This window comes from Triturus cristatus, chromosome 8 (genome assembly GCF_964204655.1).
Source record: "Triturus cristatus chromosome 8, aTriCri1.1, whole genome shotgun sequence".
Taxonomy (NCBI): domain Eukaryota; kingdom Metazoa; phylum Chordata; class Amphibia; order Caudata; family Salamandridae; genus Triturus; species Triturus cristatus.
In genome coordinates, this window is record NC_140591.1 from 449,767,422 (window position 1) to 449,783,403 (window position 15,982).

The 15,982-nt window shown below is 43.3% G+C and overlaps 1 protein-coding gene across 1 annotated transcript in view; it reads right to left on the bottom strand.

Moving 5' to 3' along the window:
- Positions 1 to 15,982, bottom strand: part of LOC146802290 (lymphotoxin-beta-like) — a 284,570-nt gene that overhangs the window by 21,646 nt on the left and 246,942 nt on the right. The window contains exon 3 of the mRNA XM_085621860.1: positions 13,334 to 13,405. Within this exon, the coding sequence (XP_085477986.1) occupies positions 13,334 to 13,405 (72 nt within the window). The remainder of the gene's footprint in view (positions 1 to 13,333; positions 13,406 to 15,982) is intronic.

The following is a 15,982-nucleotide window of genomic DNA, read 5'->3' on the forward strand; positions in this document are numbered from 1 at the left end:
AAGCATGCACGATTGACTGAGTGAAACTGCTATCTATTGTTTCCACGATTCTGAGACTGTTCCGATTCTAAAGGGAAACAAAGTTGTCATGTTTATGCGGTTGTCAGAGACTAATCTCTTCTTGTATATTCGAGAAGTTTCTAGTGACCTCTGAGTTAGCTGGCACACGCAAGTAATTAAGTTTAATATACTCGATAGAGACATACTGACCTTAGTCCTATGTCAAATCTATAGTGTATGTTATTCCAAAGTGCAGAGTCTATCAGGGATATAGGAACTACACTACATGGCGCCCAACGTTTTGGTAAGGCACTCATTTAACGCTAGATACTCAAGTAACTCAGTCGTGCTTTTCTCAGAGACCCTCTACTCATAAAACTCCATAAGACGACGGAGTGGGTAGGGATAATATCCGCCATAGCTGAGTAGGACGAAAGTCCTATGTATTAGCTGTTTGGTTTTGTTCAACGTTGAAAGGATACAGTGTTCCAAAATATTGTGCACCTTATCTTTATTCCCTTGAAACTTGCTCTGCATTTTTCATTTCAACATGTCCGAAAACGGCACAAACACCGATGCTGGTGGGGCTCTAGCCGACCAAGTCGCAGCAGCTTTTAATCGTACAGGTTTTCAAGAAACCGACAAGGATGCTATAAACATCCATCCAAATTTAAGGAGAGCCATCACTCTAAAACTTATAAAACATGGTCTAACACCAAGAGGTGGTAGAGCAGTTTTCGTGATAGAGGCACATGAATCTCACCAGACAGAGGTATTCTACTCATGGATAGTATTCCCAGAATCAAATCCAGTAACACACTTGTTTCACTTCTACAAAGAAGATGAACCACCTGAGGAATATATTCCTTTTGAGGATATTGAAATTCCACTCACATACCAGGAGCATGAGCTCTGGTTTAAAGGCCCCCTAAAACATTACAATCACATTACCAGGCTCGGTCCACTAGGTAGACCAGGAGCAACATGGCCGATTTTAGCCGGCTACACACCTGACCCTGACATTGAATCAATGTCAGACGAGGAATTACTTAAAAACATACAAAAGCTAATAGAACTATACAGTTAAACCACAACTGTCTGAAAGTCCTGATAAGGTCTTTCCTAAAAACACTCCTACCTCTTCTAAAAAGAAGTGGGAAAATAGTAAACAGAATTCCAAAGATAAGCGTTCTCATTCCCGAGGCAGGTCTCCTCCAAAGAAGGAGCCCTCTGAAAGGAGGTACAATCTCAGAAATAGGGATAATTTGAGAAAACCTGACAGATATCAAGATAATGATACACGTTCCTCTCGTACCTTTCAGATATCGTCACAGACATCCGATAGAAGAGGACGGTCAGAAAACAAGGAAGAACGCATGAAGTCCAAAGACGATCAACACGTTCAGAAAAATAAAGCAAAACCTTAATTCTCCTAGAAAAAGGTAGCAGGTCTGAAGATCAGACATGCCAAGAATACTGAGAACCCAACTCAGGAACGGAGAGTGGGCCCAGACCATGCTGGACAGTGCAGCAGAAGTTACAATAGCTCGCCAGAACCTGAAGGGACTTCTGGAGACAGTGGACTTGAATGAAGACATACAAGTTGAGACTGTAGATACCAGGGTTAGTTCTCCACATAGGTTATATGAAATAACACTCCGGATGGAGGGAGATATACCAAGGAAAGTGAAAGGACTCTTTTGGGAGCATTTTTCAAAGGGTTATGATATACTTCTAGCAGAACAGGACTGGCAACCAGAATTTGTCAGGGAGTGCCCACATGGCAAGGCCATCATTATGCCTGCCTTCTCCAACCATGTTCCAGTTCATTTAAAATATACATTAGCCAGGAAATGGGCAGTAGCCCAAGCCCCATCACTGTATAAAAATCGTGTAGGATGGGATGAGGACTCATCTCACCATAAAATCCAGTTAAAAAATCAACCGACTGCACAAAGGCAGTACCCAGTTAAGCAAGAAGCTAAAAAACTGGTCAGGGAGATCTTAGATCAACTTGAATATCAGGGGGTGATTGAAACATGCACCTCATCAATGAACAATCCTTTGTTTGCCTTCTCCAAACCAGACAATACATATTGTCTAGTTTTGGATTACAGACACTTGAATTCTTGTTGCAAAACATTTCCAGTGCAAAATGCACATAGTACAGCATTAATGAATAACATTGTGCGTAAAAAAATATAAAAGCAAATTAGACATTTCAAATGGTTACTTTTGTCAAAATATTGCACCAGAAAGCAGATATTTGACCGCTTTCTCAATAATTGGGACCCAGCGTCAATTTTGTCGACTGCCCCAGGGATTCAAAAACAGCCCGGGGTTATTCTCAGCAAGAGTAACAGAGTTACTACAAACTTATGATGAAGAGGCATTGTCATATTTAGATGATATCTATCTGACAGACGATGACCTGGATAGGCACTTGAACAGGGTGAGCACCATAATATTGGGCTTCGTCTCAGAGGGTTTCAAATTCAACTTTAAAAAGTCAAGAATTCCCCACCTCAACGTCCTTTTCCTAGGATATGAACTATCAAGTGAAGGCAAAAGCATGGCAGCCAACTTTTTAGAAAAGTGTGCGTTGCTCCAACCTCCAAAAACGCTGAAAAATTTACAGTTCATTCTAGGTTTCCTGAATTTTGGAAGAACTTACATTCTAAACTACGCAGAAAGGGTTAAACCTCTCTACAAATTAATCAAACCGGATTTTAAAATCACACATTGGACACAAAAACACACAGAAATTTTGCATTCACTTCAAACAGATATGTTAGCAACAAAATACTTGCAAGCATGCGTAAACATACGCAACTTAGTGATCCGAAAAATTCTGGGTCAATGCGGGTTCACCTACTTAACTTTTAACGAAGGTGAAAAAGTACCCGTTGCATACAAATCCCACTTGTATACACAAGCAGAAATGAAATTCGCTTCTACAGAAAGAATTCTGACAGCAGTTCAAACCGCTGTAGCAAAAGAAAGAGCCCTAGCACAGGGGAAACGCATTATGGTCGTGACTCCTGTACCAACCTTAGAGGCAGTCACAAAGGCATTCCAAATGCAAAAGCTTTGCATCCAAGATGGATACAATGGGATAATTCTCTTGCTGCAACTGATGTTGAATATGTTTTTGATCCTTATTTAAAAACACAAGCATTCCTGCAATATGAACACGAATGTCCTCTGCCTACTGAAATTCTACCTCTTGACCAGTACAAATTTATAATTTATACTGACGGATCTGCACAGCCCGCTACGGTAAGTAAACAAGCTTACAGTGCAGCGTGTACTATCGCTAAAGGTCGCATGCGAGATGGCAAATTCAGACCAATGGTCACAAACACAATCTCTAGGAGATTGTACAGCTCAGCGAGCTGAACTACAAGCATTTAAGATGGCACTTGAAAATACAGATCGCGAATTCCCCACAATTATAGTGTGCGATTCTTTTTCCTGTATTCAATCTTACAATGAATATTTACAGAATTGGATTCAAAATGGTTTCAAAGATGCAAAAGGTGGCACAATCAAGCACAAATTGCTTTGGGAACAAGTAGTTCAGTTGCGAAACGGACTACAGAACACTCACGTGATACACACACTGAGTCACCAACGTGATGGCGTTCGCGTTGAAGGGAATTCATTGGCTGATGAAGCCGCGAAAGGGGCTGTGCAAACGGCTTCCGTAGATGCAATCACTCGTTCAAAAACGAAAATAGATAGCAAAATAATGCTGGATATCAATGCATCAAGCAAAGGCAGCGGTGCGGCATTACCTAAAAAGTTTCCATTCAAATACTCATATATAATTGATGCGAACAATGTTCCGTTTGCTCGAATCCCTGGAGTGGGGCATAGAGTAATTCCAAACATAGAACATAGACTAGGGCTAATTCTAGCAGCACATGAAGGGCTCGCCTCTGCCCATGCAGGTGTTTCCGCCACAGTTGCAATATTAAAACAAAGGTACTGGTGGCCCGCCATTAGGAAACAGACTCGAAATTATGTTTTGGACTGTGAGATATGCCAGAAGATGAAATTCTCTACTGTGAAACGTCCTGCTCAGACGCCCCTGTTAATTTCAGATAAACCATTAGCTTGTGTTTACCTGGACCACTGCGGTCCCTTACAAAGGGATGGTAACTATAAATATATCATGGTCGCAGTGGATTTGTGCTCTTGGTTCCTATGGATGTGGCCTCAGCGCTCGGCTGATGCTCAAACTGTTATAAAAGATTTGCGAGTCTTTATCGGCACATACGCAATAGGCACACTACATTCTGACCTGGGTCCTGTGTTTAGCTCTAGGGCTTACAAAGAAGCCATGACCAGTCTAGGCGTACCACTGCGGTATTCTTCTCCGTTTCATCCTGAGGGAAATTCTGTTGTGGAAAGAAAAAAACGGGACATAGAGCAGTTTATAACAGCTAGGGTAATAGGTTCGGGTGATGGGTGGGTCAAACATTTATATGGGCTCCAGCGCGCATTAAACAATTTGCCAAGAAGTTCTCTAGGGGGTGTCACTCCATATGAGGTCCTGTGTGGGACTAGAATGTTGGTTTAGGACTTAGATATGAAAGGCACAGTGGTGGAAAACAAACAATTTGATATCAGATCGTTTGGCTGTTTTACAAGACTTAAATGATTTAAGAACACAACAAAGCAACATGATCCTGAAGCCAACCACCACTGAAAGAAATCCGGCCGTCCCAGCAAGGCCTGTCTGGATCCCAAAGCTTAGAGATCTAGTCAGATAAAAGATCGTGGACAAGAAGGAATTTGGGCCTTCTTACAGACAACCAGTACCTGTCCTAGCAATCCACGAATCAAGAACAGTACTTTTGCCGCCCCTTGCTGGTAAAAAGGAGAAAAGATTTGTGTCCATAGACCTGATCGAACCACACTATGTGGCCGATACTGAACAGTAGGCTAAGTGGACTCCGACAATGTAGCAGACGCACTCCTCTAGCTACAATCCAAGAGGTTCAAACTGAGAGACTCATCACCTTTGAAGATTCGACAGTAAGAAATAGAGGACTAAGCAAGAATGCTATGGACCTTGTACCTCTTGAGACCCAAATAAAAGTTCATCCTTATACACATGTCTACAATGAAGTAACAAGTGATCAACTGGTTCCAGTGAATTCAACAAATCCTGATGCAATTCAAACCACTGACAGAACTGCTTCTGGCTTTTTCATGAACTTTGATACATTTGCTGAGGATCCCAGTGAGCCGGAAACGGCGCCAGCTCAAAGAACTTTCAAGAAGAAACAGACTTTTTTCATCTCCTGAAAAAGACTTATCTAGTTTCTCCATGGATTGAACTATGGATTGTTTTTGGAATATTCTTCTTTCTACTTTGGTTAGCTCTGGTTATAACTCTGGATATGCTGATTAATGGAAGATATATTCAAATGGACACAGCAAGTAAAAGAGTGAACTTACTTCTCCAGCCACACAATTCATCCCATCGTGAAGCAAGAGACTTGTCAGCAGTGAACATCACAGCGATTCCTATACCTGATGGTATAGTTTGGGACAAAACCAAATATGACATTTTTGGTCCGTCTGAGCTTTTGAAGATTCCCCATTTATTTAAAATTTCATTAAGTGACTTTATTACCTCCAGTACCTTTTCTGATGATTGGGACTTCGAGACTATTGATAATATGATGTCTGATCTAGAGATGTCAACTGCATTTACTAATAATGAATATTTACAAGGTTCATCAGACTATGAACAACTGTATTGTTATAACCACTATGGTCATCATTTCTTGCATATAACTGCAACACCTAGAAATTTATTTATGTATAACCAATGGGAACATTGTCCTACGCCACCAAAGGGTAGCTCGAAAACATTTTCAATTAAATTTCCATATTTTTCAGGGTTTAATATCTCGTATGCAGAGACATTTTACTTTAAGAATGTCAATAAGACAGGAATGAAAACTATGTTAACGAATACCAAACAGATTTATTTTACAGCCTTTATTACCCAACTGTCTAGACAGGGTTACATCTTTTGGAAAGACAACATTGAGATGAAAATTGAGGGGTAGAGCAATTTAGAAGCATCAGATGAGTATCACATTTTAGCATATTGTTATTTATGTATGTATTTTGATTAATATAAGTCATAGCTACAAACTATGCTTTTGCAGTATTATTTTATCTCACTGCTAACCTCGTACATATTGTACTTCGCAGTCTGTCTTACGATTGTAGCAATTCATATCTCTTGCATGAGAAATAATACTGTTCAATAAACCCTTTAATTGAAACGCCCGTCTCCTTATTTCTGTGCAACTCTGTAAAAACGAAGCATGCATGATTGACTGAGTGAAACTGCTATCTATTGTTTCCACGATTCTGAGACTGTTCCGATTCTAAAGGGAAACAAAGTTGTCATGTTTCTGCGGTTGTCAGAGACTAATCCCTTCTTGTATATTCGAGAAGTTTCTAGTGACCTCTGAGTTAGCTGGCACACACAAGTAATTAAGTTTAATATACTCGATAGAGACATACTGACCTCAGTCCTATGTCAAATCTATAGTGAATGTTATTCCAATGCGCAGAGCCTATCAGGGATATAGGAACTACACTTCAATTCCTTCCTTAAGCCTGCCAGGCTGGGTTCAAAGAGTAGGAGTGTAAATGAAATTGGTTTCTCCTGCCTGTATCCTCCTTCTATTGAAGATTATTAATTATGACCCCTCCCCTTTGCTCTGGCATTCCTATGTAACAGAACCCTCTCCTCCCAGAATGGCACATTCACCCCAGGGCTACTTATCACCTCATCAAAGCAGCCTGGCTAATCCACTGAACTCTGACCAATCAGGAGATATCACTGGAAGGCTGAATTTTGCTTAGAGGCAAGAAAGTCTTATAACTTCTGGTCTGTACATCTTAGGATAAATTCAAAAATAGTATATTGTTTGATTTATCAATACCATTCTAGGATGAGATTTTCTGATTCTCCTGGCGGGAATTATTAATGAATAACTTCTTGCCATTTTAACCTGAGTGGCTGGGGATTTCCAATAGAGAAAATTACTTTGGCACTTTTTACAGCACCAGGGCTTATAAAAAATCATTTGTAATGACCTTGCCTTGATCTACATGACCCCCCACCCCTGGAACACCGCGGGGAGACTTTAGGGGTCTTGAATATGTAAACATACTACTGATCCTCACTCCACAGGGCTCCCAGCACATGAACACGAATGTCCTCTGCCTACTGAAATTCTACCTCTTGACCAGTACAAATTTATAATTTATACTGACGGATCTGCACAGCCCGCTACGGTAAGTAAACAAGCTTACAGTGCAGCGTGTACTATCGCTAAAGGTCGCATGCGAGATGGCAAATTCAGACCAATGGTCACAAACACAATCTTTAGGAGATTGTACAGCTCAACGAGCTGAACTACAAGCATTTAAGATGGCACTTGAAAATACAGATCGCGAATTCCCCACACTGATAGTGTGCGATTCTTTTTACTGTGTTCAATCTTACAATGAATATTTACAGAATTGGATTCAAAATGGTTTCAAAGATGCAAAAGTTGGCGCAATCAAGCACAAATTGCTTTGAGAACAAGTAGTTCAGTTGTGAAACGGACTACAGAACACTCACGTGATACACACGCTGAGTCACCAACGTGATGGCGTTCGCGTTGAAGGGAATTCTTTGGCTGATGAAGCCGCGAAAGGGGCTGTGCAAACGGCTTCCGTAGATGCAATCACTCGTTCAAAAACGAAAATAGATAGCGAAATAATGCTGGCTGTCAATGCATCAAGCAAAGGCAGCGGTGTGGCATTACCTAAAAAGTTTCCACTCAAATACTCATATATGATTGACGCGAACAATGTTCCGTTTGCTCGAATCCCTGGAGTGGGGCATAGAGTAATTCCAAACATAGAACATAGACTAGGGCTAATTCTAGCAGCACATGAAGGGCTCGCCTCTGCCCATGCAGGTGTTTCCACCACAGATGCAATATTAAAACAAAGGTACTGGTGGCCCGGCATTAGGAAACAGACTCGAAATTATGTTTTGGACTGTGAGATATGCCAGAAGATGAAATTCTCTACTGTGAAACGTCCTGCTCAGACGCCCCTGTTAATTTCAGATAAACCATTTGCTTGTGTTTACCTGGACCACTGCGGTCCCTTACAAAGGGATGGTAACTATAAATATATCATGGTCGCAGTGGATTCGTGCTCTTGGTTCCTATGGATGTGGCCTCAGCGCTCGGCTAATGCTCGAACTGTTATAAAAGATTTGCGAGTCTTTATCGGCACATACGCAATAGGCACACTACATTCTGACCAGGGTCCTGTGTTTAGATCTAGGGCTTACAAAGAAGCCATGGCCAGTCTGGGTGTACCTCTGCGGTATTCTTCTCCGTTTCATCCTGAGGGAAATTCTGTTGTGGAAAGAAAAAAACGGGACATAAAGCAGTCTATAACAGCTAGGGTAATAGGTTCGGGTGATGGTTGGGTCAAACATTTATATGGGGTCCAGCGCACATTAAACAATTTGCCAAGAAGTTCTCTAGGGGGTGTCACTCCATAGGAGGTCCTGTTTGGGACTAGAATGTTGGTTTGGGACTTAGATATGAAAGGCACAGTGGTGGAAAACAAACAATTTGATATCAAAGATCGTTTGGCTGTTTTGCAAGATTTAAATGATGTAAGAACACAACAAAGCAACGTGATCCTGAAGCCAACCACCACTGAAAAAAATCCCGCCGTCCCAGCAAGGCCTGTCTGGATCCCAAAGCTTAGGGATCTAGTCAGATAAAAGATCGTGGACAAGAAGGAATTTGGGCCTTCTTACAGACAACCAGTACCTCTCCTAGCAATCCACGGATCAAGAACAGTACTTTTGCCACCCCTTGCTGGTAAAAAGGAGAAAAGATTTGTGTCCATAGACCTGATCAAACCACACTATGTGGCCGATACTGAACAGAGACATTTTACTTTAAGAATGTCAATAAGACAGGAATGAAAACTATTTTAACGAATACCAAACAGATTTATTTTACAGCCTTTATTACCCAACTGTCTAGACAGGGTTACAACTTTTGGAAAGACAACATTGAGACAAAAATTGAGGGGTAGAGCAATTTAGAAGCATCAGATGAGTATCACATTTTAGCATTATGTGATTTATGTATTTATTTTGATTAATATAAGTCATAGCTACAAACTATGCTTTTGCAGTATTATTTTATCACACTGCTAACCTCGTACATATTGTACTTCGCAGTCTGTCTTACGATTGTAGCAATTCATATCTCTTGCATGAGAAATAAGACTGTTCAATAAACCCTTTAATTGAAATGCCCGTCTCCCTATTTCTGTGCAACTCTGTAGAAACGAAGCATGCATGATTGACTGAGTGAAACTGCTATCTATTGTTTCCACGATTCTGAGACTGTTCCAATTCTAAAGGGAAACAAAGTTGTCATGTTTATGCGGTTGTCAGAGACTAATCCCTTCTTGTATATTCTAGAAGTTTCTAGTGACCTCTGAGTTAGCTGGCACACACAAGTAATTAAGTTTAATATACTCGATAGAGACATACTGACCTCAGTCCTATGTCAAATCTATAGTATATGTTATTCCAATGCGCAGAGCCTATCAGGGATATAGGAACTACACTTCAATTCCTTCCTTAAGCCTGCCATCTGGCTGGGTTCAAAGAGTAGGAGTGTAAATGAAATTGGTTTCTCCTGCCTGTATCCTCCTTCTATTGAAGATTATTAATTACGACCCCTCCCCTTTGCTCTGGCATTCCTATGTAACAGAACCCTCTCCTCCCAGAATGGCACATTCACCCCAGGGCTACTTATCACCTCATCAAAGCAGCCTGGCTAATCCACTGAACTCTGACCAATCAGGAGATATCACTGGTAGGCTGAATTTTGCTTAGAGGCAAGAAAGTCTTATAACTTCTGGTCTGTACATCTTAGGATACATTCAAAAATAGTATATTGTTTGATTTATCAATACCATTCTAGGATGAGATTTTCTGATTCTCCTGGCGGGAATTATTAATGAATAACTTCTTGCCATTTTAACCTGAGTGGCTGGGGATTTCCAATAGGGAAAATTACTTTGGCACTTTTTACAGCACCAGGGCTTATAAAAAATCATTTGTAATGACCTTACCTTGATCTACATGACCCCCCACCCCTGGAACACCGCGGGGAGACTTTAGGGGTTCTGACTATGTAAACATACTACTGATCCTCACTCCACAGGGCTCCCGGCACGAAAGGTGATTTTGGGAAGCACTTTACTACAAAGGGGGAAGTGAATGTGCAATTTCACTAAACCCAGGGCACATAAAAACCTATTTTATAAGGGCGCTCCTTATAAGTACCTGACTCCCACCGCTGTGACACCTAGGGGAGGCCCTGGGAGTACCTAATATGCCAACATATTTTAGTTTATTACATTTTAAGTGCCCTAAACACCAAAGTCGAGTTTGGGCACAATTTACATGCAAGTGCAGAAAGGGCTGCTGGCGTATAAACTGCCAAGCCCTATTATATACTAGGGACTTAAAGGTAGTTTTGATCCACCTGCCCTAATATGTGCTAGGGCCTTAAAGGGAAGGCCATGCCAATCATAGTGGTACCCTGAATCATAGTGTACCCTCGTGTATGTGGGTGTTTTCACTGTATTCTAAGTGTGTTTTTACCATAGCACTGCTCTTGGGGCCTGGCTAGCAGAGCCCAGGGCACTTTCAGAGTCAGAAAACCAGCATTGTGTGGTCTCAAATGGGGCACAAAGAGGGGGATACTGCAAATAGCTCCTGATTTCCAACGCTTAGTAAACCTAAAGTAACGCAAGGCAGTGCAAGTCGCTTCCTTGCGTTACCCTGCATTGGGAAGGCATTCCATGGGTGGAGTGTGGGCGGTCCCACGCATCCACACATGGGGTTTAGCGCATTTACAGATTTTCTAAGGGTAGTGAATGTGGGAATGCGTAAAAATGGTACGCCATCCCAACAGAGGCGTAACGAGGAGAATTATGTTTAATTCTTCTCACTATTTCCTTGTTCTTGAAAAAAGGAACAAGCCTCTCAGGACTGTTTTTCTGCAGAAAGGTGCTCCTTCCCGCACAAAAATAATACTGCCCATAACTCAAGCACCCTTGCACCATGGTGAAAGGGTTCCTGCGTTGGGGCTAGGTAGCACTCTGTGCGTCAGCGCAGACAGAGAGCAGGACTGTGCCATATCGTAGTAAATATGGCTCTTTCCTGCTCTCTCCATTTGACACAGGGCAGCACAACAGGTTGCCTTGCACCACATGTTAGTAAATCTGGGCGGACATGTTGATCCTGAATACGTCAGATTGACCCTCTATGACTCTCCTTCCTTCATGCTCCATGATCCTGGTGAACCCTTTGCATCTGAACCGGTTTTGGATCCACAACTTCATCTATGTCGTGGCACTCGCCTGTCACCAGCACTGGCGGTGAGAACCTGAGTAAGTGGCTGCACTCTGCTCTCGGTCGCTTGCTCACCTTGTACCTGAGATCCTGTCTTGTCGCTAAATGGAGCTTCTGAAGGTAACCAGTCTGTCTCACAGACTTATAGAGGGACTCCAAAACAAGAGACAGTGCTTAGGTGTCATCACTTGGCCTTGGCAAAGAACATCAAAGACATGCTTTGATTTGTTCCACAACTGGAGTGGTCAGGGTTTCATGGGGAGTCCTTCATGTCAGATCTGACAGCTACTGGAGTCTGTCATTGAAACTCATATTCACAAAGTTTTCCTTGGTAAATGCTGCAGTAAAGCATATTTTCTCAGAATTTGTAATTCTTCTCCCTCCCCCACCCCCCCCCCCCCAGAATGGAGACAACACTCTTTATGAATCATAATTTAAATTAGTTTGGGTTCCACTTGGATGTCACCTGCAGGTCAGCCACATGGGCTGCATTATATGCCATCTGTAAAGATTACCCTAGGAACGTCCGCTCATGCTCAGTTTGTCCAGACTGTAACAGTAGTAGGGTCGCCTGTGCTCTGTGCAGTAATCTTATCTATGAAGGAGGGGATGTGTGGGAGATACCTGTAATGCGAACTTGCAGGTACTCGCTGTACCGACTCACTATAGTGACTTTTATATTTGTAGACCATCCCACTCCCTGAACTTGCAGGTACTCGCTGTACCGACTCACTATAGTGGCTTTTATATAGGTAGACCAGCCACCTCCCTGACCTTGCAGGTACTCTTTGTATCGACTCACTATAGTGACTTTTATATAGGTAGACCAGCCACCTCCCTGAACTTGCAGGTACTCGCTGTATCGACTCACTATAGTGACTTTTATATTGGTAGACCAGCCCCCTCCCTGTCCATACACCTAGGTGAAAATGGAGAGACAAGGAATGAGGGCTGGAAGCTGGGTGCGGGGGTGTCCCTGTGAATCCATTGTGTTCACTTACCAAGTGTTTTGCTATGCAAGCTATTTCTCAGGTCCTCCTGAGTAGCTATGGACAGCCTAAGAGTCTGGTTGAGAGAAAACTATGGGCTACCAGCTTTGTGCTCTACTACAGTGAGTAACTTGTGCTTTATTATCAGTTGTTTTCACAGTCAATGTTCAGGTTGTTCAATGTCTCTACTACAATGTTTGTCACATACTTTTTTAACTCTATGTTTTAGCTAGTTAAAACCAGCTTCAGAGGCATAAATCTCTGGGTCTTTGTACTTTTACAACACCGATATCCTCCGCTATGGCCAGGGCATATACCTTACTCCTCATTTCGGTCCAAGGAGGAGAAGTCACATCATACATTCTTCTTTTGTTCACTGTTACATCACTCAGACAGGAAACCTCACGTCCCTGGCAGTATGGCTAACATCACTCTTGCTGCACGAGCCCTTGCGTCCTGAGATCACGTGCTTCATGGATACAATCCCTAGGGCCTGAGTTAGCTTTTGTAACTGAAGCACTGAGGTCACACTTTACACAAATCCCTCCCTCACACACCCTGTCCCTCCGTTTGCTTTTAGTACGAGATTGTGTGTGCTTTTCACCTAATTATGACATACGTCAGAAGAAAACAGAAGGTGGATCATAGCTACCTTAGGAAATGCTGTGACAGACAGACTAGAGCTAATCCTGTGATGACATTTCCCCCAAATCAAGGTGTGTCTCTACAGTTTTCTGTTTATGCTCAGTGTTATCTTTGTCTTTTCAACGCACATTGGCTTTTTGTTTCACACACCCTCTGAGATTCATGTTTGAGCACGTGGTTGAGGTGTCTCCCTTTTACTTACCCATTAAATGAACAGCTGGCTTGATCACATTCTTCTGCTGATGTCTTTCTCTCAAGTGGCTGTTGCTCTTACCTGGAAACAAGGGATACATACCTCTAGTTAGGGTGGAAATATGTATTGAAAGAATGGCTAAAACAACAGCAGGAATATGGTGAGAAGGAGCTTATAGATTGCATTGTAGACGTTTAGAGCTCAATCGATAGATCATTTATAAACACAGAGTCCTTCTTGGGTGATTGCATTGTGCAAACTGACCATTGCATTAGAAGGCTGTCCCAACAGCGAGGCTGTTATCTGACAGGAATTAAAACAGTTTACATTTGAACAATACAAAGGCATTGTGTGATTTTAAACTAAGATTCCATGAATTCAGTCAATGACCAGAGTTTTGCTTTTATGCACACTTCGATTAGAAGGGATTATTATACATTTTGGGCCATATAGGCATTACAGGAATTTAAAACCTATTTGTGAAAGAGTCTTGAAGAAACAAAGTATGATCTATTATTAGGAGTTTAGACTGGGATTGAAAGAGATGATAAGACAGAGGTATTTTGGGCTCATAACCCTATATTATTGGATTTTAGATCAGCAGCAGAAGCTTATAATAGACATGAATACTAGAAGCAAAAGACAGGCTTGTTCAAATGTTTGAGCCCAATTCCAAAGAATGTATGATAGATATATGTACAGCACCCTTGACAAAGTTCTGAAACACCAACCCCAGCACGACCCCCTACACTGCCCGAACACCACTGCTCTGCACTAAACCCTGAATCACCACCCCCAGCAAGACCCCCTACACTGCCCGAACACCACTGCACTGCCCTAAACCCTGAAACACCACCCCAGCAAGACCCCCATGCACTCTCCGGACACCACTGCCCTAAACCCTGAAACACCACATCCAGCAAGACCCCCAACACTGCCCGAACACCACTGCACTGCCCTAAACTCTGAAACACCACCACCTGCATTACCCCCTACACTGCCCGAAAACCACTGCACTGCCCTAAACCCTAAAACCCCAGCCCCAGCACGACCCCCTACACTGCCAGAACACCACTGCATTGCCCTAAACTCTGAAACACCAGCCCCAGCACGACCCCCTACACTGCCCGAACACCACTGCACTGCCCTAAACCCTGACACTCCACCCCCAGCACAACCCCCTACACTACACAAACATCACTGCACTGCCCTAAACCCTAAAACACCACCCCCAGCACGACCCCTACACTACCCAAACACCACTGCACTACCCTAAACCCTTAAATCTACCCCCAGAATGACCCCCTACACTACCCAAACACCACTGCACTACCCTAAACCCTAAATCTACCCCCAGCACGACCCCCTACACTACCCAAACACCACTGCACTACCCTAAACCCTACATCTACCCTCAACATGACCCCTACACTACCCAAACACCACTGCACTACCCTAAACCCTAAAACACTACCCCCAGCATGACCCCCTACACTACAGCGACACCACTGCACTGCCCTAGACCCTAAAGCACTACCCAGGCATGACCCCCTACACTACCCAAACACCACTGCACTATCCTAAACCCTAAAACACAACCCCCAGCACGACCCCCTACACTACACATACACCACTGCACTGCCCTAAACCCTAAAACACTACCCCCAGCACGACCCCCTACACTACCCAAACACCACTGCACTACCCTAAACCCTACATCTACCCTCAACATGACCCCTACACTACCCAAACACCACTGCACTACCCTAAACCCTAAAACACTACCCCCAGCATGACCCCCTACACTACAGCGACACCACTGCACTGCCCTAGACCCTAAAACACTACCCAGGCATGACCCCCTACACTACCCAAACACCACTGCACTATCCTAAACCCTAAAACACAACCCCCAGCATGACCCCCTACACTACACAAACACCACTGCACTGCCCTATACCCTAAAACACTACCCCCAGCACAACCCCCTACACTACCCTAATACCACTGCACTACCGTAAACCCTAACACAACCCCCAGCACGACCCCCTACACTGCCTGAACACCACTGCACTGCCCTAAACCCTAAAACACCACCCCCAGAACAACCCCCTACACTGCCCGAACACCACTGCACTACCCTAAACCCTAAAACACCACCCCCAGCTCGACCTCCTACACTACCCAAAGACCACTGCACTACCCTAAAACCTAAAACACCACCCCCAGCACGACCCCTTACACTACCCAAAGACCACTGCACTACCCTAAACCCTAAAACGGTACCCCCAGCACGACCCCTATACTACCCAAACACCACTGCACTACCATAAACCCTAATACACTACCCCCGCATGACCCCCTACACTACCCAAAGACCACTGCACTACCCTAAACCCTAAAACACTACCCCCTACACTACACAAACACCGCTGCACTACCCTAAACCCTAAAACACTACCCCCAGCCTGATCCCCTACACTACACAAACAACCCTGCACTACCCTAAACCCTAAAACACTACCCCCTACACTACACAAACATCACTGCACTACCCTAAACCCTAAAACACTACCACCAGCAGTACCCCCTACACTACCCAAACACCTCTGCACTACCCTAAACCCTAAAACACTACCCCAGAAGGTGACTGGGATC